The 23,552-nt window shown below is 44.7% G+C and overlaps 1 protein-coding gene across 1 annotated transcript in view; it reads right to left on the minus strand.

The window, feature by feature from the left end:
* Window positions 1-23,552, minus strand: part of PLCB3 (phospholipase C beta 3) — a 69,840-nt gene that overhangs the window by 37,435 nt on the left and 8,853 nt on the right. The window contains exons 2-11 of the mRNA XM_054993232.1: window positions 23,218-23,295; window positions 9,865-9,933; window positions 8,052-8,195; window positions 6,913-6,992; window positions 6,557-6,610; window positions 5,984-6,059; window positions 5,323-5,423; window positions 4,605-4,771; window positions 4,294-4,440; window positions 1,548-1,705 (exon numbers count right to left, since the gene is read on the minus strand). Of these exons, the coding sequence (XP_054849207.1) occupies window positions 1,548-1,705; window positions 4,294-4,440; window positions 4,605-4,771; window positions 5,323-5,423; window positions 5,984-6,059; window positions 6,557-6,610; window positions 6,913-6,992; window positions 8,052-8,195; window positions 9,865-9,933; window positions 23,218-23,295 (1,074 nt within the window). The remainder of the gene's footprint in view (window positions 1-1,547; window positions 1,706-4,293; window positions 4,441-4,604; window positions 4,772-5,322; window positions 5,424-5,983; window positions 6,060-6,556; window positions 6,611-6,912; window positions 6,993-8,051; window positions 8,196-9,864; window positions 9,934-23,217; window positions 23,296-23,552) is intronic.

Consider the following 23,552-nt stretch of genomic DNA (forward strand, 5'->3'; position numbering starts at 1 on the left):
AATACCAGACTCTCACATCAAGTTTATGAACAAGTTGATATTTAAATATAAATAGAGTATATTTAAATATACTTTAAAAAAACCAAAACTTGCTTTGGAGATGAGATTTCAGCTGTTGCGTATGAAAGAAAACAGGTGGCTATGTGGAAAGAGGGAGGGGAGAGAGAGATCTCACTAACTTGTTCAGATATATGCTGGAAAAAAGAAATTTCAACCAAAAAACAAGATGAGTACCCATATCTGTTTATAGCAGTAGAAAAGAGCAAGAGTCCAGTGGCACCTATAAGACTAACACTCACTTATTTAGATACCACTTCTGGAGAAGTGAGCTGTGACTCACAACAGCTCATACCCTACCACAAATTTTGTTAGTCTTATAGGTGCTACTGGACTCTTGCTCTCTTCTACAACCAAAAAACGAGCAATCTTGAGAGAGAGCAGTTGAGTATCATGCTGGGATACACCTCATGTAGATGATGTTATTGCAGAAAGAGCCAGACAGCAGTGTTACTCAGGGCCAAACTACAAGTGACGAATGACACGTTGGACACTTGTCAGTTTCCCTCAAGTTTTGGCGGGAAATGTAGGCAGCTTGGCGGAATGTTGGGCAAGTGACAGTTGAAAAGTCCATCGGACAGCAGTCGGAGAGCCAAGCTGCAAGACCAGGACGCCTACATTTCCCATCAAAACTTGAGGGAAGCTGACAAGTGTCCAACCTGTGTCAGGCGTCACTTGTAGCTTGGCCCTCAGAAGGTACAAGGAAAAAGGTAAGTCGCCTGCAGGTTAAGAAACAAATAATGTGGAGAAAGAGGATTCTGACAACAAAGTAGGTGGCTATCTTTTACTGTCAGTGACAAAACTAGAGACATAGCAGTAACTGTTTGCTTATCTGGGCCACACATTCAAAGAAACAAATTTCAGAATGAGACAGAAGCTGCTATTTTCATCGCTCTTTGCACCACTGGCAGCAGGCCCAACTCTTGCAGCAGCACCGATAATGCCACAAGCGGGGCTTGGCTGATATACAGCTGAAGACAGCGAGGAACTGGGAGGCCAAAGGTGTAAGCTGTGCTCATCACTTCCTATGCTGCTAGGGCTTGGATAGGTCAGAAAACATGGTTGGGGCACTGAGTCTACATACTGACTGACTGAGCCTCTCCCTGAGGGAACGAGGGGGGCAAAGGTAGGAGGGAACGTGGCAGCTCTGCCCAATTTTACCACACCTACTGTTGGAATGGGGCAGGACCACAGTTTCCCAGCTGAGGAATTCAACCTTCAAGAGAGCAGGTTGTACGCCACCCAGTTTCTCCCTCTTGCCTTTCAACATCACACTTCACAGTCTGAAAACCACTGAACTAGACCACTGAGGGAACCTCTGACGAGGAACAAGCCTCAGCAAGTCATGTGACACTCCTGTCCTTTATAAAACAAACACTACGAATGAAGATTTGGGCTATCTCCTCAAACCCAGAAACAACCTGTTAGGAGGAGAGACATCAACTTCATTACTTGGAGGAAAAGTGGCTTATTGAGAAGAGCCTGGTTACCTTGAAGGATATCTCTGTCGTCATCGTGAATCCATGCGTGATGAAGGGCTCCTCATCTTGAGGGCGTCCCTTCCAACAGTCGAGCTCGATGCAACGGCAGCCACTGAGCAGCACCTGGCGATACATCTCTACTGAAGAATTGCCTGTCAGCTGCCCAGCTTTTGGGGGAGGAGGGAGGGAGGGGGAAAGATACAAAAACTATTAAGTGAGTGGGGAGAAGGTAAGGGAGCCAATGACTCAAAGCCTGTCTGGATTCTCCCTGCAAATCTTTGCAAACAAAAGGATATTGAAAAATGTGTATTTCTATAGTATTTTCAGCAGTCAAATCACTTCACGCATTATCTTGAATGCCTTGTAAGAGGCCTGTAAGATAGGCCAATATTATCATTATATTACAGAGGAACAGGGCTCATTTTGAGGGGGAACGTGCAGGAACGCAGTTCTGGCAGTTCCTCAAAGAGGTCACATGTCAGGTGGCCCCACCCACCTGACTCTTGGCCATTTGGGGCCCATTTCAGCCTGGATTGGGGCTGAAACGGCCTGGATCAGGCCTCTGACGGGTGGTGGATCACTCTCCCACTCAGTAGTGGCCTGATCCTGACCATTTGGGGCTCCTTTTCGACCATTTTCAGCCCCCTTTTGCCATTTTGGGCCCAATTTCAGCCCTGAATGGCCAGGATTGGGTCCAAAACAGCCAGGATAGGTGATCAGAGGGTGTGGCATATGCAAATCAGTTATGCTAATGAGTTCCTCCAGCTCTTTTTCTACGAAATGACCCCTGCAGAGGACTGTAGTGAGGTCAAGACTGGAGCAAGATTTGAACCATTTATTTATTTATTTATTTATTTATTTATTTATTTATTTATTTATTTATGTTATCATATTTATATTCCGCCCTCCCCGCAAGCAGGCTACTACGGACTTCCTGGATCACCGCTCGTTCTTTCACTCACCATGCTATAACAGTTTTCATTTTTTTTAAAAATAGACAGAAAGGACAATAATTTGAGGGGAAAGGCGAGAAAAGTTTCTTTCACAAAACCCATTTTACCTAAAGTTTACTGAGCGGAACGTGTAGCCTTGTGGAAATTCTCTTGCCCAAGAACAGTTCTGTTGTGGCTTTCACTTAACCATCAATATACACTGCAGCGAAATCCAATGAGAACAGAATTTTACACTAAATGGGAACCTTTTTTGGAATTTCTCTCTAGAAATGAATTTTTAGTCACAAAACTTCCTCAACAAGCAGTTTGTAATTTGGAAATGTTAGGCTTATGGTAACTCATTAAGAAGCCAAACAACATAATGCAAGTTGTAGTTTATCAAAATGCCAATGTATGGAGTTTTATCAAAGCTTTAAATGTTACAAGTTGTAATTGTAGATTTTTTTATTGTTACTTGCTATTTGTTATATGTTTTTACTGTTATATTTAAAAAATGGAAAATTAATTTAAATTTTTAAAAAAATATATATACTGCAGCGTCTTGAAAGTTAAGCTTGCGGGCATGATTTGCCTCTTTTTAACATCACTGTGCAGTACCTAGTTTTTGTCAAGTGGGTAGCCATGTTGGTCTGTAGTAGAAGAGCAAGGCTTGGGTCCAGTAGGATCCAAAAGACCAACTAGATTCCAAGGAGCTCTGAGTCTCAAAAGCTCTATACCCTGGAAATCTAGTTTGTCTTTAAGGCTCTACTGGACCCAAATTTTGCTCTTCTACCTAGTTTTTGTGGCACTTTGTAAATCAAGATTTATTTATTTACGTTCTTTATAGTCTGCCTTTCTCACTGAGACTTAAGGTGGATTAACCCTAAAGCGTCTGTTCTGTAAGAACAAGAGGATTCAATTGCAGCCTAAATGTGAACTATTATGTCTAGGTCAACATCCTCAGAATACCAATGGAAACACTTGACTGTCGATGCCTATATGTCGACAACTTCTTTGTGAAGAAACTGAAAGCATGAAGCATTCTAGAACCATATACATATTGGTTGTTGGGGGTTTTCCGGGCTGTCTTGCCGTGGTCTTGGCATTGTAGTTCCTGACGTTTCGCCAGCAGCTGTGGCTGGCATCTTCAGAGGTGTAGCACCAAAAGACAGAGATCTCTCAGTGTCACAGTGTGGAAAAGATCTTTTCCACACTGTGACACTGAGAGATCTCTGTCTTTTGGTGCTACACCTCTGAAGATGCCAGCCACAGCTGCTGGCGAAACGTCAGGAACTACAATGCCAAGACCACGGCAAGACAGCCCGGAAAACCCCCAACAACCATCGTTCTCCGGCCGTGAAAGCCTTCGACAATACATCATATACATATTGTTTATTGGAGGTCCTTGCTATTTGATTTTTTTTTAATTGTAATCAGCCTTGAGTCTCTGTGAGGAAGGCAGCCTATAAATGAAGTAAATGAATAAGAACTGTTCAATTACTGCTTCCTTAACTGCATAACTTGCAACACACCCATGTCACAGAGAAGGCTTCGAAGCTCAGCGTTTTCCCGGATATGCTAGTTTTCTATGCACCAGGTTGGTAATGATATGTAATTACATTCACCTCATGTAAGAGCGAGGTCTATATTTCAGCTTTCCCAAAGGACCACTCAAAGAAAAAGGTGAAGGACAGAGGACCAATTCCTTAACTGCCACCAACTTCTTTACCACAAATCTTTTGCTTCTAGGTTGGTAAGTGGGGAAGGGAGGAGGAGAGGGAGTCCCTCTTGGCGTACTGCAGGTGTTCAAACGCCTCTCATACCTGTGAGGTAGGTATTATGTGAGGAGTTAATTAAGTAGCTGCTCAGAGGCTGGGTCATATCATCACTTAAATCCAGCTTGTCAGGGGGCACAACGGTGTTCTCCTCTCCCCCTAGGTAACGACCAAACCCTTCCATCGACATCTGGTCTAGGGGAGAAAGGAGGGATGAAAAACAGGTCAACAGAAGCACAGGAGGGAACTGATGTGGTAAGAGGGTGGGGGGAAGTCTACCCTTACTCCATAATTACTCCCACACTACCACTTAGACATTATCCCACTATCCCTAGCCCGGATATGAGCAAGGGGCTCACCACGCTGTTTGAACTGCTGATTGGGCTCATACTTGTCAATTAGCTGCCGCACCTGGGCCCGAGTCAGTGGGGGGTACAGAACCTCGTTGAGGCGGGGGTCCCTTTGCTTCTGGTTAATGAAGTCCATCAGCTGGTCCAGACTCAGGTAAGGTTTTCCCTTGGCTCCACTATTAGAAAAGGGAGGGAGGGAAGACAGATGGTCTTATCAGACCCTTTCCAAGTTTATTGCCGAAGAGGTGGGCGGCCTTACGATTAATAGCAGGCCAATTCCCATAACAAAGGAGTTACATGTTGTATAACTAAACAACTGTTTGCTTTTTTTTAGGGCATTCTAGGGAATTTTTCTCAGTTATTAGGATTGAAGTATAGGAAAAATGTACATGCACAATTACGGGGGCTTTAATAGAGTACAGGTGTCCATAAACAAGATGTTTGATAGATTAAAAATGTGTGTGTGGTGGGGGGGGGGTAATTTTCTTGTGACAGCCGAAATAATGCAAGCAAAATGAGCATATCAAATGCACTAAACTCTTGTGATGTATTTTTATGTTATCTATCCACCCCAACGGAAGACAGGCAAATACACATTACTCCTCCTCAGTTTACTAGTCCTCAAAAGACCACACCAGAATCATTTCTGATCTGCCTCTAACACTCTGGCTTCAGTCTCTCTCTCACACACACACACACACACACACACACACCATAGCCAACTCACATCTCCAGCAAGATTTTGTCTATGTCTGGGCGAAGGCAAAGCTTATTCAAGAAGCGTTCAAAGATCTCTAGGGTGAACTCGTCAGGTTTGATGGACTCGCTCTGGAGGGAGGGTAGGCGAGAAGAAGAAAAATAAAGTTGGATAAGCTAGGGACAACTCCAGGAAAAGAGATTTTTGCAGTTTCAGAGGAGGCGAGATAAAAATACGGTTTTGGGGAGAACACATGATTGGTCCTGGGTTCAATTTCCCAGCATCTCTGGTTAAAATCAGGCAGGCAGCAAGCTTGGGATAGAACTTTCACTGCCTAAAACCCAGGAGAGCAGCCACCAGTCACAGTAGATAACACCGAGCTTGATGGGTCTGACTCGCTCTGCATAAAGCAGCTTCATATATACAATTTTATCCTGCTGGTTGCTGCAGCGAGACAGAGAAAGGCTGGGCCATATATTGCTGCAGGAAGAACCAGGCATGGGCTCCGCAGACCAGGGGGAAGACTGAACGAAACAAATGGACGGAGCAGCTCCCACTCAGACCTTAGCAGACCCAGGGGGCGTGGGAAGGCCTCTGAGGGTTCATTAAAGACCCCGGCAGGATGGAGGAAGAGGGTTGGGTAGGAAGGGGATGGGAGAGAAGGAGAACCCAGGAAGAGAGGAAAATATACCCTGTTGAAATTAAGGCCGCAGGACTCCAACGCTGTCTCGACTCGTTTCTTGTCAGCGGAAAACATTTTGAGAATGCTGCAAAAAGGAGGGAAATTGGGGGTATCTGGGTCAAACATGCAGAGCTGACAAAAGACATTATGAGGAATGCTAATAAAAAGATGGATGGATGCGGGAAGAAACCAAACAAAGATGATAAAGGGTTTGGGGAAAACGTATGACACACCAGGATAAGCTTGAAGAAACTGGCTATATTTGGTCTAAATAAACTGTGATGCTGCTGTGGGGTGGGGGGGAGTAGTTTTCAAAACATTTACAAGAGTCTGCTTTAGAGGGAAAACAGCTGTTTCTTAGAGGCAGAGAAAAAAGCGCTGGGGTTCAAGTGACAGCAGCACAGATGGGGAAAAAATCTTTTAAACTGTAAAAGCTGTTCCCACATTAGAGTCTGAGTGACGTATCCATCTTCCCAGTAACGCATCCTAAATTCAGAAACCTCATTAGGAATACTATAGAGCTCAGGGCACTACGGTGGGGAAAGAGAAGGGGAAAAAGAGTTTGAGGGCAGGCAATCTTACTTTTTAACAGGGATCCTTCCATCTTGATTGACTTGGAGTTTAAGCCGGGTGTAACTGCAAGGACAAAACCAGAATGAGTTACAGGGCAGCCCTTTGTATTCCTCGCTGGATAAATAAGGGAGGATAGATAGGGGCCTGCTTAGTTCTGGAAAGGTTTCAGTGCCCTCCAAACAACCTCTGTTCAATGAGAATTCTTGCCGTACCCTCTACACCCAACCCTACAAATCTCTAAAATCTACCAACCCACATTGAGAGAAGAACTGGCCAGACGAACTGATCCCTTCACGGGACATGAAAATCACAGGCCTTTGAAGGACGTCAGAACTGACCGATGCAATGGGACAAAAGTCACTCACGCTTTCTGAAGGAAGGTGTTCCGTGAAGCGTTCTGAGCTAAGATATTTGTGGCCAGATTGAACAATCCCTCCGTCCATACCTGAAGGGAGAGATGGAGGAGGAGGAGGAACAAGGTTATGCCAGCCACTTGCCCGTGCTTGTTTCCACCTAGGCACAAGCTTTGGCCTAACACACCTCAGGACCTAAGAACATAAGAAGAGCTTTGCTGCATCAGCGATGTATCTAGTTCAGCAGGGCATTTCCTTTGCATGAAGGCGTCCCCTTTTCAATATCTGGCATTAGGTTGTAGGTGAGTCAGTCAGAACAGACAATACTGAGGTTGACAGACCAAAGGATTACCTCAGTATAAGGCAGTTTAATGTGTTCAGTGGTTAAAAAGACCAGTGGTCTGGCTCAGCAGGGCCAGGCGGAGGCCAGGGGAGCCATTTTGCACAGGCCTCAAGTTCAAAGGGGACCTCAAATTTAGGTGTGTTCATTTTTTGGCATTTAATAAGTCAGCACTCTGATTCTATGCGCATCATTCATCATTTTTATTACGACAACAGGCTTCAAAAGTGGGAGGTGGCCTAGGCCGCAAACTCTCATAGGTTTGCCACCTTGCCTGCTGACTCGCCAGTGGTCAGCAGAAGGTGGCAAACTCCCAGAGGCTGGCAGGGCGCTACACGGGGTCGCTGCAGAAGACAGAAGCGCAACTGTGCTCTGAAGCAGCCCAATCTGGGTCGAATCAGTCCTGAACTAGGCCACTGCAGAGCACAGCAGCACTCCTGTGCTCAACAGAGGCCCAAACTGGGCCCCTGCGGAGTGCAGGAGCACTCCCAGGGTGATGTCACTTCCTGGAAGTGATGTCATCACGCAGACCAGGAGCACAAGCATGAAGAGACCACAACGGTAAGTCTGATAGTGGTCTGATAGTTGTTAGGCCTCCCACCTGGGGGTAGGGGGACCTGGCAACCCTACTCTGAGAGGGCCTGTGATTCAGCATAACATAGCTTCATACAATGTACATATAAACCATCCTGCTTCTCTCATTCCCTTGCTATTCCAACTACCCTATGTACATCTTGTACTCTGTGGGTAATGCCATTTCTCTTAGCAGGCCCTCTCCCTGTCATCTTCTCAAGCAACACTCCTGCCCTACCTTAGCAGTCTCATCCTGGACAACCGCCATGAAGTTGAGGAAGCTGGTGTTGACCAGATCGGGGCCATACACAACCGTCACCAGTTTCTCCTCGAGGCGCTGTTCGGAGCCCCCAAAGCCGAGTATCTCTCGGATCTTGGGGTCCTGTGACAAAGTAATGGAGACTCTGAATATGGCTAACTTGATTCACACAACAGAGAATCTGAGGTAATAAAGACAGGGATTCCCGTTTTTCCCTCCTGGCAAAGACATTATGTGCAGACCTAGTGTTACCTTGGAGTAAGGCACTGGTTGTAATTTTTTAAATACAGAGGAAACTTAACCACTGGTTTCAGACCACAGTCAGTCACACACACACTTCTAGGCTGACATGCCCTGAAACATAGAAACCCTCCTCTCTTCCTCACCTTTAAGGCCTGAATTATGTCCGTAAGTAGAGTTTGTCCCCAGGGCTCGTTTCAGGCCCCCCTATTCCACAGTCTTGACCTGAATTGGGCCCTTTAGTGTCTAGGGAGATCCCCACAGCAGTTGTCTGGCTGTGGGGAATCAAGTGGGAGAACCCCAACTTGAATTGTGGGCAAACATCTTGTGTAGTTCAGGCCTAAGCATGGCAAAATTGGGAACGAGCCTCAGGGTCACATCTTTCTTTCCCAGATATGATTACAATGTGTAGAAGGGGGGACAAAACCAGTGCAGTATAGTATGAGAATCTGTATAGCACTTCTGGGTGTTTAGAGTACTTCACATGCATTATATAGCTGTAACCTTTACAATAACCCTGTAAGGTAGGCCAGTAGTAGAAATGGGGATGGGGTGCTGAAACCCAGGACAAACACCTTGCTTAAGACCACCTTGTGAGTTTAAGGCAGGGATTTCTCCATTCATAACTAATTTCTTTGCCGCTACGCTATACCAGCTCTCGGAACCCCAATCCCACAAAAGCACACAAAGAAACTGCAGGGCGTGGTATGAGTCCTTGTTTTAAAAAAAAGAGAGGAGGTTTTTTAAAGTTTCTAGCCAGTATGTCTGCCATTTCCTTCATTTCCTTCTCAGGAGCCAGAGGAAAGGATTTCTAGTACCCTGCATAACCATTACCCCCTCCTCACAGCCAGCAGGAGCAAAATAAATGATGCAAATTAAGAAAAACAACATCAGTGTACTCAGCTTACACACAAAGAATTCAGCTTTATTCATAGAAAAACCTGTACTTCCTTGAGACACAATCATAGGTTAAGAGCAAGAGTACACACATTTCTAAAAGGCATGTTGGGAGAGGTAGACAACACAAAGCCAAGGAAATCTCCCAGCCCCAGCACAGAGAGGGTACCTTGGGTGGGAACTTAAATATCCCTACGACAACAAGGAGAGAAACTGTTTGACAAAGCCATCCGATTCATAAGCTCCAGACTTGATTCAACCCACAGTTTATTTTAACCGTAGTGAATTAGAGAATCTATTCATCTTGCAGGCCAATATTCAAATCCTTTTTTGCCTCGATAAATGAAGGTTTTATCGGCATTGTTCTTTTCTCTTACACAGATCTGACTGGTATCCCTTTCAGCACTGCAGCAAGGGCAGTGCCAGCAAACAAGGCGGGATATCCACACATGTACATCACGTCAAGCCACAGCCAAGACTAACCGTGGTTTAGCCAACTTCGAATCATGGTTCCCAACCCTGGTTTGACTGACTCTAACCCACTGGTAGCAGAGCACTCTGCACTCAGACGACCACACAAGCTATACGTAGGTTCAATCAAATTAAAGTTTCTGAACAGCGCCCTTCTCTGTTTCTCTGACAGCATCTTGGTTACCTTGGGAAGTTTGGCATATCGCCCAGTTCGAGTGTCCCGGATGAAGCTGATGTCCAGAATGTCCACTTCCTGTAATGGGAATAGGATTAGAACAGGAAGAAAAAGACTCCCCCCCTTAGTTTACAGCCCATTATTAGCAGATGCTACACATTTTCAACACCTTCTGCACAAACAAGAACTACAAAACATGTTAATTAGGCTGGGTAGCAAGGTCTTTTCGCAACGTGACAAACCATGCATTAATTTTAGCTTGCTAGCCGGCTGCCATGTTCAATTGGACAACAGATGCTTATTTTTGCATAAATGCTTCAAAAAAGGGGGAGCGAGAGGAACAAAAATCATTTATAATCATTGTATTTCGCTCCAGGCTGGCCATTAACGCAAATTTACCCCTTCGTATTCAGGAATGTTAATGTTCCATTTATCTTCCTTTCTCTAATGGAACTGTAATGTAATCTTTTCATTTTATCAAGCCACATTTCCATTAATTATTATGGTCAGCTTGTTGCTTATTGAGAACTACAGGAATTCTCATCTCTTTTAAGGCTGTAGTTATGCTGGGAGAGTACAGCGATAGTTATCATGTGTCTATTTAATACACACGTCATAGACGCACATGGCACTTTATAGAAGTGAGGGTCCCTGTGCCAAGGAGATAATAATCTATAATTTGAGATGACAGAAAACGGGTGATGGGGGAAGCAGAGGCAAGAATAAACAAGGAAAGGATGTGTGGTCCAATCCCCGTTACACATGTTTCAGCTCCGAAGGGCTACTATGGCGTTCATGGAAAAAGTGAGAAAGATTCTGAAGACAGACAGAGCAGCGTCGACATGCAAGCGTCCCAGCAGGCAGTTTCAGGCAGAAGAACCAGAAAGGAAGAAAGGGCAGAGTCACTGGGAGGGAGGAGATCACCTTCCGATAGCCAAGCTTGGTGCACATGGAAGAAAACAGAGCATGGCAGGGCTGTATTGGGATAGGAGAGTACGGAGGTAAGGCCACGGAGGGCTTTGAAGGTAACTTAAAGGAAGTTTGTTCTGGTATCCAGGAGCAGGCAAGAAGCCAGTGCAGGGATTTAAAGAAAGGCACCATATGATCAGATAGGTGAAAAGTTTTGAGACCAAAAGCCTGGCAAGGCCAATTCAAGGTTATCTCATCGTTCCATTGCTTTTCCTCTGTGTCACTGCTGCTGGGCTCCAAGCAGAACCACTTGGCTTGCAGCCAGGCGAAAAATGCTAAGCCCCTGTTGGGAAAGGGCACAGCACCCCCCCCCCTTTACTGTGCCACTCCAAGCAGCTGCTGGCTGAATAGCTTGGCTACAGAGCCGAATAGAAGAGGAGCCAAGATGCACCAACCTAGAACAGGTTGCAGTACTCGAGGCCAAAGACCACCAGAGCATGAAACGAAGTTTTTGTCCACCAGAAACTGCCTTCTATTGAGTCGAATTGTTGGTATCAAGGTCAGTACTGTTTACTCGGACTGACAGCAGTTCTCCAGGGTCTCAGGTAGAGGTCTTCTGCATTACCTAGTGTGGTGGAGAGTGCCCTCAAGTCACAGCTGACTTATGGCAACCCCTGGAGGGGTTTTCATGGCAACAAACTAACAGAGGTGGTTTGCCGTTGCCTGCCTCTGCAACCCTGGTCTTCACTGGAGGTCTCCCATCCAATTACTAACCCAGGCTGACCGTGCTTAGCTTCTGAGAACAGACAAGATCAGGCTCACCTAGGCTATCCAGGTCAGGGCACATTACCTACTACCTCTCTTTTTAAAAAATTAAGACTTATTAAACTACAATGATACCAAAGAGACAGAAAAGGGTGAAAAACATACAATATAAGTATATTGTCAAAGGATACGCTACTATTATACGCTACCTACTGCCTTGATGAGTTAGCCGTGTTAGTCTGTAGTTGCAAAATAGTAAAAAGTCCAGTAGCACTTTTAAGACTCACCAACTTTGAGGCATAAGCTTTCAAGAATTACAGCTCTTTTCATCAAATTCATCTGACGAAGAGAGCTGTGATTCTCGAAAGTGTATGCCTCAAAGTTGGTTAGTCTTAAAGATGCTATTGGACTTTTGACTATTTTGTGCTTACTACCTTTTAACTGAAGATGCCACGGAAAGTACCTTCTGCATGCCAATCACGCAACTGAGCTGTGGCTGCACCCGGAAAGAGGAAATGCTTGTATGTGAGAGAGATCAAAGGCTGTAGCTACTAGGGTCAGCGAGTCAAGCCCACTTAAGCAACGTCTCAACATTTCCTAAGCGCATGGCTTGTGTTAGAGCCACAACTTTCAACATACAAAGTCGCTAGCCCAAGGGTAAGCCACACATGCCAACAGCAATATACCAGACAATTCTGCTTGGCCCCCAACTCCAAGCCATCTAGCCACTAAGCGCTGGCAGCTCTGCTGGGTCCAGCAGTGAGGGAGAAGGCAACAGGAACGGTTTCTACCCATCGTTGCCTCCCAGACCTGCAAAGCCACCAGCCCTGAGATGCTGGCCGTGTCGCTGGGGCTCGGTTTGCACCAAAGGCCACATGCAACCCTCACCCCCGTCCAATTTGTTTGTCAACATACCGACTCCTTCACAGAGAGGCGTTGCATACTTTTCAGCTGTTGGCTCAATAGGAATGCCTACTCCTACTCTAGTCTTTTTATTTGAGGAAATACAAGGAAACATGTTCAAGCAATATTCTCCGCTGAGTCTGAAACCAATCTGCTCCTAGCTTCCGGCATTCCATCAAGCGAGTGCAAAGTTGACAAGCACATTTTAAAAGTGGATTAAACATTCCATATGGCTATCTTTAATAAGACTAAACAATATTAGACTACTTCCACTTAAGATTTTTCACTGGATATCATTGGCTTATTGCGCATCCTCATATACGATGCTAAAAACAACCCTGGATGAAACCAAAAACTGATTTAGACCAGCATCCCTGCTTCCCACAGCAGATAAACAGATGCTTCCAGGAAGTCCAAACCAGGGTCTAAAAGTGACAGCACCCCCCGGTGGTCTACCCCGTTGCAACTGGTATTCAGAGGTAGACTGCATCTGAACTTGGAGGTTCCATTAAGCCATGATGGCTGTTGGCGATCAGCCTCTCCCTCACCCTGAACGGGCAGTTTATGAATATGGCAATATCATAAACCCCTTCTCCTCATGTGGCCTGAGCACAAAACAACCTGCCTGGCTAGGCAGAACGGTTCCCAACCTGGCTGGAGTTGGAAAATTACTGGAATGTGCGTCATGAGACAAGAATGGCTAGCTGCCCCACACCCCAGAGATGTTCAAGGACTTAAGACAAAAGAGGTCTTCCAGGACCTCCTGATTTAATCTCATCCACGCCTGATCTTCCCCCTTCCCAATCAGAGTTATTCAGGGACCTGATAACTCTTCCTTTCCACTAACTGTAGGTCATCAATCACTTTTTTTACCTATAGTTCCACCCAGATATGCTCAATCAAGCCTTTCCCAATTTATTATCTCACCTCTGGAGACAGATCAAGATGAGTAGCCGAGTTAGTCTGTCTGTAGTAGTAGAAAAGAGCAAGAGTCCAGTAGCACCTATAAGACTAACAACATTTGTGGTAGGGTATGAGTTTTTGTGAGTCACAGCTCACTTCTTTAGATACTTATCTGTGACTCATGAAAGCTCATACCCTTCCACAAATGTTGTTAGTCTTATAGGTGCTACTGGACTCTTGCTCTTTTCTACTGCTCCGGAGTCTATTGTTTGTGGGGCAGAAGATGGGATCCTGCCCCAGGCTATGTTTCACAGTATAACTTGGCTGCCCTCCGCCATAGCTGTGTAGGTGTCCTTGGATCCACATGCATACCCTGAGATGCTTGCTTGAGCCTTCTCCTTCCCGTCACGAAGTGCTGGTCGCTTACGCTGCTACTCTCTACGGACGTCCTCTATCTCTCCTAGAACAGTAACTATTGCCCTACCTGAATCTCTCTCACTTTTCCTCACTGATTTCCCAGTTAATCTTGTGTGTGTGTGTGTGTGTGGTGTGGTGTGAATTTTGTGTGCAACTGTTGTTTTTTTTAACTGCCCCTTTAATAAAAACTATTCCGGTGCCCCGCCTGTTTATTACAGCGTCCTCTAAGGGAACAATCCTGGTATACACTGGTGGAGATCCTGAGAGTTACCCCCTCTCGCTGCATCTCCTTGTATGCTAATTCCCCCAAATCACAAGGAGACCTTCCTTTAGGGTATCAGGTTAATGGCCACTGATAGATGGCTAGCCTCCATGAATTGGTTTATAGTTCCCTTTTAAAGCCATCCAAGCAAACGGCCAGCACCACAAGCCAAATGCATTATTGGTGCGGAGCGGCAATGGTTGCCTTGATCCTTTGACTCAGCAACTAAAGGCCATCTGGTTTGGCATCATCTTGTTCGCTGAAGCTGGGCTCACTCGACTCACCAGGGCCTATTGGCACATCAGAAGCAAACATCCACTAAGAAAAATGTTTGGGTGGTAGTGAAAGCTCCAGGGGGTGCAGGGTACATGCCTTCTGGAGGAAGGTGACATAGCGGAGCCCCTTCTCTTGTGCTTTGATGCCCGTTACCTGCCTGTCCACCCTGCCTCTGATCCCCCGCCCCCTCGTCCTGCTGTTCAAGCATTCCTCGGAAGGAAAGGGAAGAGAGGCAGCGGAAGTTGTATATAGCCACTTAAGCTAACTGTTCTGTCTTGGGTCTTGGCCAGATGTAAAAGAGCTTTTAACCACAGGGAAATTGTGCGGTAGCAAAAGAGGCAAAGAATGGAAGGCAGCTGAGACTTTCCTCCAGTCAGAGGGAAATGGTTATCGCTCGTGCAGAGGACATTTAAGAGAAGGGAGGAGGAAAAGCCACAGAAGAAGAAAAAAGTCATTTTGAAGTTCAGGTGTCCAAAGTTAACAGCGCACCCATAAGAGGTGTGGCATTTTCTCTCTCTTTATGAATAAGACAGGAAATGAATCTAATTTATCTTTTAAAATCAAATCAAGAAGCTCCCCCCCTTTCCTCTGAGCTACAGAGAAACAACGTAGACAAAATAGTTACACAAACTATCCTCCCCGAGTCCGTTCTGCTGCATGTTGTCCCTACAAGCCAAAGCAAGGACAGATTAGGTTTTCTTTGGAGGTCTTTAAGCAGAGGCTAGATGGCCATCTGACAGCCATGCTGATTCTGTGAACCTAGGCAGACCATGAGAGGGAGGGCAGGAAGGGTTACATCAGTACTTAGTTCTTGTGGCCCCTTCTTACATGCCCAGGGTAAAGCCAACTGCAACCATGGGGTCAGGTAGCAATTTTCCCCAGGCCAGTTTGGCTAGGGATCCTGACGGTGTTTTGTCATCTTCTGGGCATGAAGTAGGGGGTTATTGGGGGTGGGGGAGGTAGTTGTGAATTTCCTGCACTGTGCAGGGGGTTGGACTAGATGACCTTGGGAGGTACCGACCCTATGATTTTAATTGGGGCTCATCATTGACCCCGCAGCTCCTTCAACACTCTGAGGAAGTGTTTGTTTACACCTGCCTCTTTCACCCTGCTTTTCTCCAGAGAACAACGTCACCAACTTAACATAACATTCCTTAAATATTTAAAAACTGCATTTCACATGGCATAATCTGCCCATTATCATCATATAGCTAACAACCATTGGGAGGGAGGTGGGCTTCCTGCGCGGCCCAGATTGATTTGCAAGAGGGATATTCCACAGCGAGGCTGTACGTTTCTGTGAACTTGGGGCCAATCCCCAGGTTTGCAATAAACATAAAAAAGTTAAGCTATATACATACCCAGACAAACTCAGAATTAACGGGTGTTGTCTGAGTACTGCAAATAACAAACATGCAAAAAAGTTTCTGAAAGATAGCAGACCAGCCGAGGGGAGGAAAATACGCAAGTGACGGAGAATATTGGTCACAGCAAGAGCAAAGGAAGGGTGACGGGATTTCCCCTACCTGCAAGTCCAAACCTAAGTTATATCATCTACTAACACGTTAAACTGCAATTATACATCACAGAATCAACACAGCCGTCTTTGGTTTTCTTAACTGGAGAAGGTTCTTTCAAACAATTCAGCTGTACCTTTACAACTATATTCCTCTCAAGAAAGCCATCCCACAGACCTGGGGCAGCTACTGAAAAGGCCCAGGAATGGGCTGTAGCCAGGGCTTTTTTTCTGGGAAAAGAGGTGGTGGAACGCAGTGGGTTGCCCTCAGAGAAAATGGTCACATGGCTGGTGGCCCCGCCCCCTGATCTCCAGATAGAGGGGGGGTTAGATTGCCCTCCGCGCCGCTGAGCGGCGCAGAGGGCAATCTAAACTCCCCTCTGTCTGGAGATCAGGGGGCGGGGCCACCAGCCATGTGACCATTTTCAAGAGGTTCCGGAACTCCGTTCCCCCACGTTCCAGCTGAAAAAAAGCCCTGGCTGTAGCTATCTGAGAATGTCTGCAAATGGGGATGGAGAACATCCAACAAACTAAGATCAGGAAAAGTACAATAGCCACACCTGGACGTGCCAGGAGAGGCAGTCATTAACCAGGGAAAGTCCGGAGGATCATGCATGAAAACACACTAGTTGAGCAGACCTCTTGGGCAATTCACATACAGTTCCTCAAGATTACAGTATAAGCAAGCAACCATCCTTGCTTTGTTTCAGGGGCTTTGGGGAAATTCCATTTCTTCTTACGGACAGCTCAAGATAGGTGTTGCAAACTCTTCTGTTAGAAGTATCGATCGAATAAAAGCAGTCCCGACAATTTGCTTTAGGTTCCAAATTTGCAAAGCATGTACAAGTTTTACTTTTGCAGCTGTGCTCTTACTGTTCCCTCCTTGGAAAAGTTAACTTTGAATAAGCTGGACGGGCGCCCAGTCCAATCTGTAAACAAGTTGATCTAAAGGTACACAGTTTGGGTACATATGGGAAATTTCTTCTAATAATAATTTCTTCTAATAACTATGCTTATATACTGCTCTTCTAGCAGAGTAGTGCTCCACTCTGTGCATTGAACAAAGTCAGTTTTATTATTATCCCCACAATACAGCTGGGGAGCAGAGGCTAAGAGGAATGGCTTGCCCGAGGCCCCCTGCTGAGCTCATGGTAGTGCTGGGATTCGAATCACCAAACTGCCTGACCACTTAACCACTGTACTACAACAGCACTCAGAGAAATGCTCATCTCATACCATCAGAAGTGACAAATTGGAAGGTTTTGGTATAGTTACGAGGGTTGCACGTAATTGAGCCTATATAAGATAGTCAGGGGTATTTTGGGTGTGACTCTCTCAGAAGTGGGCTGCATCTAATTTTTCTAAAAGTGCTTTGATGAAGGTCTTTAAAAAGGGCATTTTATCTTTTAGATTTAAGACAGTTCGGATAAGAGATGCGCATATGCTTATTTATTTAATTTATATTCCACCTCTCTACCATATTTGGCGCTCGAGGCGGTTTACAGCATACATATAAAAACACTATGAAAATAATATAAATAGAAACATTAAAATTGGTAGTACAGTATTAAAAAAGGAATACAAACATTAAAAGCCAATAATACAATAGAATACGAACATTAAATCCCATACATCTAAAAGAACGGCGCCATCACTATTTCTATTATCTATTTCTATTTCTAACATCTCTGAGATATTCAAATGTTTTTGAATCATTGTGATTCTTGCATAGTTGATACAATTAGATTCAGATTTTTTAAAAAGTCTTAAAAGACAAGACTGAATGATTATTGGTTGGGATACAGGTTTTCATTTCACACCTGGAAATAAAACAAAATTCTGATTTCTCGCAGCCTAAGAGACAGGCTGATGGAGAGAACAGCTACTGAAATAAAAACCAGTAGTTTAGTGGTTAGAGCAGTGTTTTTAGAAAGTGAGTGGGGAGAGGTGGGGCTTTTGCAAAGCACAGCTTCTGATAGGCCATTGGAGATTTGATTGGCTGGGCAGATTTTTAAAAACACTGCTTTGGCAGAGGCTGCTTCCGCAGCACAAGGATCTTCATTGAGTGACTGAAGGTAAGCTGCAGCATCCATTTTGTGGCTGGGTCAGCCTCCTGTTGCAGCCGTTTTGTGGCAGCCATATTGTTGCTGTACCCACCACACTGTGCCTGAATTCCATATTTTCCTGCAGGCACAAAAAGGTCAGGGACCCCTGGGTTAGAGCATCACTCCAAAACAGAGACTCTTTGTTTACACGTGTCTGTTTTGAAAGTAATGGTTCCCCTGCCCTAGATAATATGCTGTGACAGAGGTGAAATGCCACTTAACGCAGGCAAAAGTATTTTGTGGACTAGTAAAGTTGACAAGTTGGGGACCCATGAAGATCATGGGGAGGGAATTCCAGCCTCCCTGCCATGCTATTCCTATCCCCTCAGTTCTACCACTGCAACAGCGGCTCTCCACAGCCTGCCCACGCCCTCCACTGCCTCAACGCAGCGGCAGCAACCATTCACCCACCTGCCAGCCTGATGGAGAAACAGGTAAGTGCGTGGTCTGCAAAAGTACAAACAATGCTCTTATTCTGCGGAGGGCATTTAAGCCTCCCAATTTCTTTTCCAGGTTTTCAGATCTTTTTGCAGATGGGGTGGGGTTCCTCCCCAGTTTGCAGAACTGTTTCGTGTCAGCACGGCCCTGATCTATGGATTTAAGTATCTGCAGATGGGGCCACACTTGGCTATTGCATTTTAGGACAGCAGTTTCAGGTGAGTAGCCAGGTTAGTCTGTTGTAGCAGAACAAAATCAGAGTCTAGTATCACCTTAAAGACCAACACTTTCCCCCCTAGGTATAAACTTTCATTAGCTAAAGCTTTCTTTGTCAGATACAAGTAAGAAGGGAGATACACCAGCTGATCTCTCCAGGTCAGAAGGTGGGAGGGGAGTTACAAAGAAGAGCCAAATGGAGTCAAGATGCAGAAGTAGTGTCTATAAAATGATCTATCGTTGGTACCTGACACCAAAGAAAATTGCGCTAGGGAATGTGAACACGTCTAATAAATGCTGGAAATGTAAAAAGCATGAAGGATCTTTGTACCATATGTGGTGGACTTGTGAGGTAGCCAGACAGTACTGGGGGGAAATAATAAGAGTAATAAGTGAGATTTTACAGTTTCAAGTTAATAAGAACCCAGAACTCCTGCTACTGAACTTGGGAATGGAAGATATTCCAGCACAACATAGGACATTGCTTTTTTATATGACAGCAGCGGCTAGACTTTTGTATGCGCAAAAGTGGAAAATACAAGAAGTGCCAACTATCGAGGACTGGATTCACAAATTGCTGTACATGGCGGAGATGGATAAACTGACAAGAAAACTAAGAGACCTTGATCCAGGACAGTTTAACACAGATTGGGAGAAGCTGAAACAATATTTGGTGAAAAAATGGGAGGTGGGAGGAGAACTGTGGCAGTTTGAAAATTATTGAAGAAAAACAAAAGAAGAGAGAAGTGACTATACCGGGGGGAGGAGAGTTAAAGAATTACTAAGCAATTATTCTATTTGATTATTCTATACAGTATTAAGTAATAGTTATTATGTGATATATAAGAATAGAAATTAATTAATTATGTTGCTGGCAGATAGGGGTGTAATTGAGAATTAACAGAATTAAAATTCATGAATACAAGAAGGGGGGGAATGAGAAGTAGCATATAGAATATAGGTTAAATTGATTGACTTATGCTGAAGGTATTTTTGGTTATAGCGATATTTAGAAATGTGCAGAACATGGGTCAAATTGATTGACTTATGTCGAATGTATATTGTGTTTATAGGTATATTTAGAAATGTGTAGAATATGAGTCAAATTGATTGACTTTATGTTATAAAGATAAGAGATATAAGAAATATAAGAGGAAGTAAAGAGTAACATATAGAGTATAAGTTAAATTGGTTGACTTATAAATGTATTCATTACTTATGAGTACTCAAGTTATGTATAGGGAGGGATAAATTGTTTGTCCCATATTGATGACATTAGAATGAATAAGTTAGAGTACAGGATATTGAGAATATTACCAGTATTATTACTATTGAATAACATGCCAGGAATGTATTAGTTAGTTGATAAGTGAAGGGAAATTAACTTAGTACTGTGTTATAATAGACTAGCTTAGAAGAGTGTGAAAGTATATGTTTAATTGACAAAATAAGTTGAAATGAGTAGGGGAAGAATAGACAAAGGGTTGGAAAACTGTTGGAAGTCAACAAACGGGGGGGGGAAGGGAGGGGGTTAGAACTGGAATATTAAAGTAATTTGATTGTTATAAATGACAAAATATTTCTAATTCCAATAAAAATTTAATTAAAAAAAAAAGATGCAGAAGTAGTAACCAGCTTGGCTAGAACTAGGAGATATGCATAGAGGTGCGAAAGGAAGAAATTTAGCATCTGTAATTGCAGAACGCTATTCAGCCCTAGAAGTTCCATTGTCCTGAACCTGTTAATCAATTCTAGTTCAGCAATTTTGCTAAGTTGCTTGCCTCAAAGACTTCAGATCCACTTATATTTCTCACTATCAAACCCACTTGGGAAGCAAAGCATCTGGTTTGGAGGCCAATCCAGTAAAAAGTGTTAGGAAAGACCTTTCTCTGCCAAAGAGTTGCAGAAAGTCGGGATAATTCTGAGCTAGACAGAAGTAGCCTGACTTAGTACACTGTAGCTTCTACCTCTGAAGTTGCCTAACCACCCTGTCAGTTTGAGAGACAGGCACAGCGATGGAGTCTCTGCATTCTTTGCAGAAAGAATGCCCTGGGTTCAATTCCTGACATCTCCAGTCAAAGGATTTCAGGTCAGAGGCACTAGGGTAAGACGCTTCTCTGCCTGAGACCCTGGAGAGAAACTGCCAATCAGCGGAAGCCATACTGAACGAGAGGGACCAATGATTTTTGACTCAGCACAGAGAGCCGCTGAATTTCACAAGCCTCAAGGTACAAGGGTCAGGTTTCAGGTTGGCGGGGTGTGGTGTGTGATAATGATGGTGGAGTAGATTGCAGGGGGGTTCGCTGCAAAGCCAGAAAAGTAAAGAAAGCAAATTGGGTGGGGAGGAAACAGAGGTTGCCGGTCAAATCAATTTTTCAGTTCCCTCCCTTCTCTTTCTCTCTCCCTTTGGCTCTAACCCCAGCATTCTTGCCAAACCAGCTTAACAACTGAAGGCATGACAAGAGAGTGGAATGAAGGGAGCCTGCTGTGTATCACTCCTTCCCCTGGGGCGGAGGGGGAGACAGGACGGCAGGCAACTGACTGGATTGCCTGCCTTGCCCTTCCAGCAAGAGGCACTATAAAATACCATCCTTCACTGCTGGCTGGGCTGCTGAGGACCACCAGAGGGCCTGGAAAGTCCTTGTGACTCTCCTCACACGTTTAAAGAGAGAGAGCCAAGCTACAAGTGACTTTTTTCACACGGAGAACACTTGATCGTTTTTGTAAGTTTTCCTGGGAACTGAAGTCTGAGTGTCCTTCTCCTCTCTGTTAGAATCGCTGCCTGAAGAGCCAGAGAAAGCCGGCGGCCGCAGCAGCTTTTGCAAATCGTCCCTCCAGTCACAAGCCTGCTCTCAACGATCTTTAGGGGCAGGCAGCTGCAACTTTCTCCCTGGGCATCTTGCTCCTGGGGAACTGCTCTGGAGAAAGCCGACATGTCGGTGAAGCCGAGCAGGACGCCCAGGGAGAAAGTTGCAGCTGCCTGCCCCCAAAGATCATTGAGAGCAGGCTTGTGACTGGAGGAACGATTTGCAAAAGCTGCTGCGGCCGCCGGCTTTCTCTGGCTCTTCAGGCAGCGATTCTAACAGAGAGGGGAAGGACAGCTGGACTTCAGTTCCCAGGAAAACTTGCGAAAACGATCAAGTGTTCTCCACATGAAAAAAGTCACTTGTAGCTTGGCTCAGAGGCATGAGGGAATGAAGGAACTCATCAACCCCGTCATATAAAAAAGCCTCTCTAGGAACCGCCTCAGTGCTCGTTTTAACTTTCTGCTTAACTGGAAAACCTAGAAGAGATCTCTTTCAGGAGAAGAGCACTTCCTACAATTTCAAGTGAGCTACAACAGAGAGTAACGCAGTAAACAGATGTCAATACAGAAAACAATAACTTGCCCGCGTAATCTTACTAGTGCCTTCAAAATTTATTTAACACGTATAATCACCACAGTTGTATAAATAATTGCTGAAACCACATATATCATTTAGTAACCCTATACACAGTCAGAAAACCATTTTCACTGGTGCCTCACAGGCTTCTATCATAATGGATAAAGTGCTTAGTGCTCAAAGTGCTTCAAATATTATTGCACAGAATACTAAAGTGCAAATGCAGATATAGCACCATACGAACACCAGTCCTTATAACAACATTTAAGATCCTGACTCCTGAGCACCATGTGTCCAACCCATAGGGTAAGATGTGGCCGCAAAAGTACTTTGAAGCACTAAGCACTTTATCAATTATGATAGAAGCCTGTGAGGCACCGGTGAAAATGGTTTTCTGACTGTGTATAGGGTTACTAAATGATGTATCTGGTTTCAGCAATTATTTATACAACTGTGGTGATTATACGTGTTGTATATGTTAAATAAATTTTGAAGGCACTAGTAAGATTACGCGGGCAAGTTATTGTTTTCTGTATTGACAATTTCAAGAGAAGCAAAGGGTTAAAATTAGCTATTTCCAGGGCTTAGCGGGAACACGGTGGAACAGAGTTCCGGCACCTCTTGAAAATGGTCACATGGTCGGTGGCCCCGCCCCCTGATCTCCAGACAGAGGGGAGTTGAGATTGCCCTCCATGCAACTCCCTTCTTCTCTGGAGATCAGGGGGCAGGGCCAACGGCCACGTGACCATTTTCGCTGAGGGCGATTTAAACTTTAAAAAACTCCCCCCTTGTTCCAGCTAACCCAAAGTGATATCATTGTGCGGTCCAGAGTTCCACCACCTCTTTTCTCAGAAAAAAAGCCCTGGCTATTTCTATGAGGTTTCTTGCTATCAATGAAGCCCTTAGATTATATTACCTGGTTAGAACATGAGAGAAAAACATAGTAGGTGGACTTCTTGGTGCCCGCCCCTCCATACTCTCCCTGAGCAACACAGTCCTAGGAAGTTTTGTTCTCTTGGCCCTGACTGGCAGGCAGCAGACAAACAGATCTAGTATAGCGCAAAAGCTAGTTCAGACTCCTTCCTACACCAGCCTCCAAGATAAGAGGGCGCTCATAAGTGCCAAGGATTTCCTAGCTTGGTCATACTACTCAGTGATAAGAAGCCATGCTTGTAATTTAAAAAAAAAAGAGCAAAGTATGTAACAATTTGGGCGGGGGGGGGGAAGAGAAGAGAAATAGAGAGTTTGCGGAAGACAACCAATACATACCATGCTGGGGCCAGTCCAGTAGAGGAAAAATCCTTGTGGATCTACCCGCAAAGTCACTAAAGCCCGATTGGTGGGTTCCTAAGAAAGGGAACACAGTGAACAAACATTTGTCAAACTACATGTAATTACTAATTTGTTGTTTATATTGTTCCATCAACCTACCAGGTATGAGACATGGTAACATACTTGAGAGCAACAGGCCTCTGCCCCAAGGAACTTACAACTGCCGCCAGCTTAAATGACTTTTTAAAAGACTGTGTGTTTTTATCGAGTGTATTGATGACTTCCAGACATACCAGCTTAATGGAACCTCCATATAAGGAGGCAATGCACTT

This window comes from Eublepharis macularius, chromosome 1 (genome assembly GCF_028583425.1).
Source record: "Eublepharis macularius isolate TG4126 chromosome 1, MPM_Emac_v1.0, whole genome shotgun sequence".
Classification (NCBI taxonomy): domain Eukaryota; kingdom Metazoa; phylum Chordata; class Lepidosauria; order Squamata; family Eublepharidae; genus Eublepharis; species Eublepharis macularius.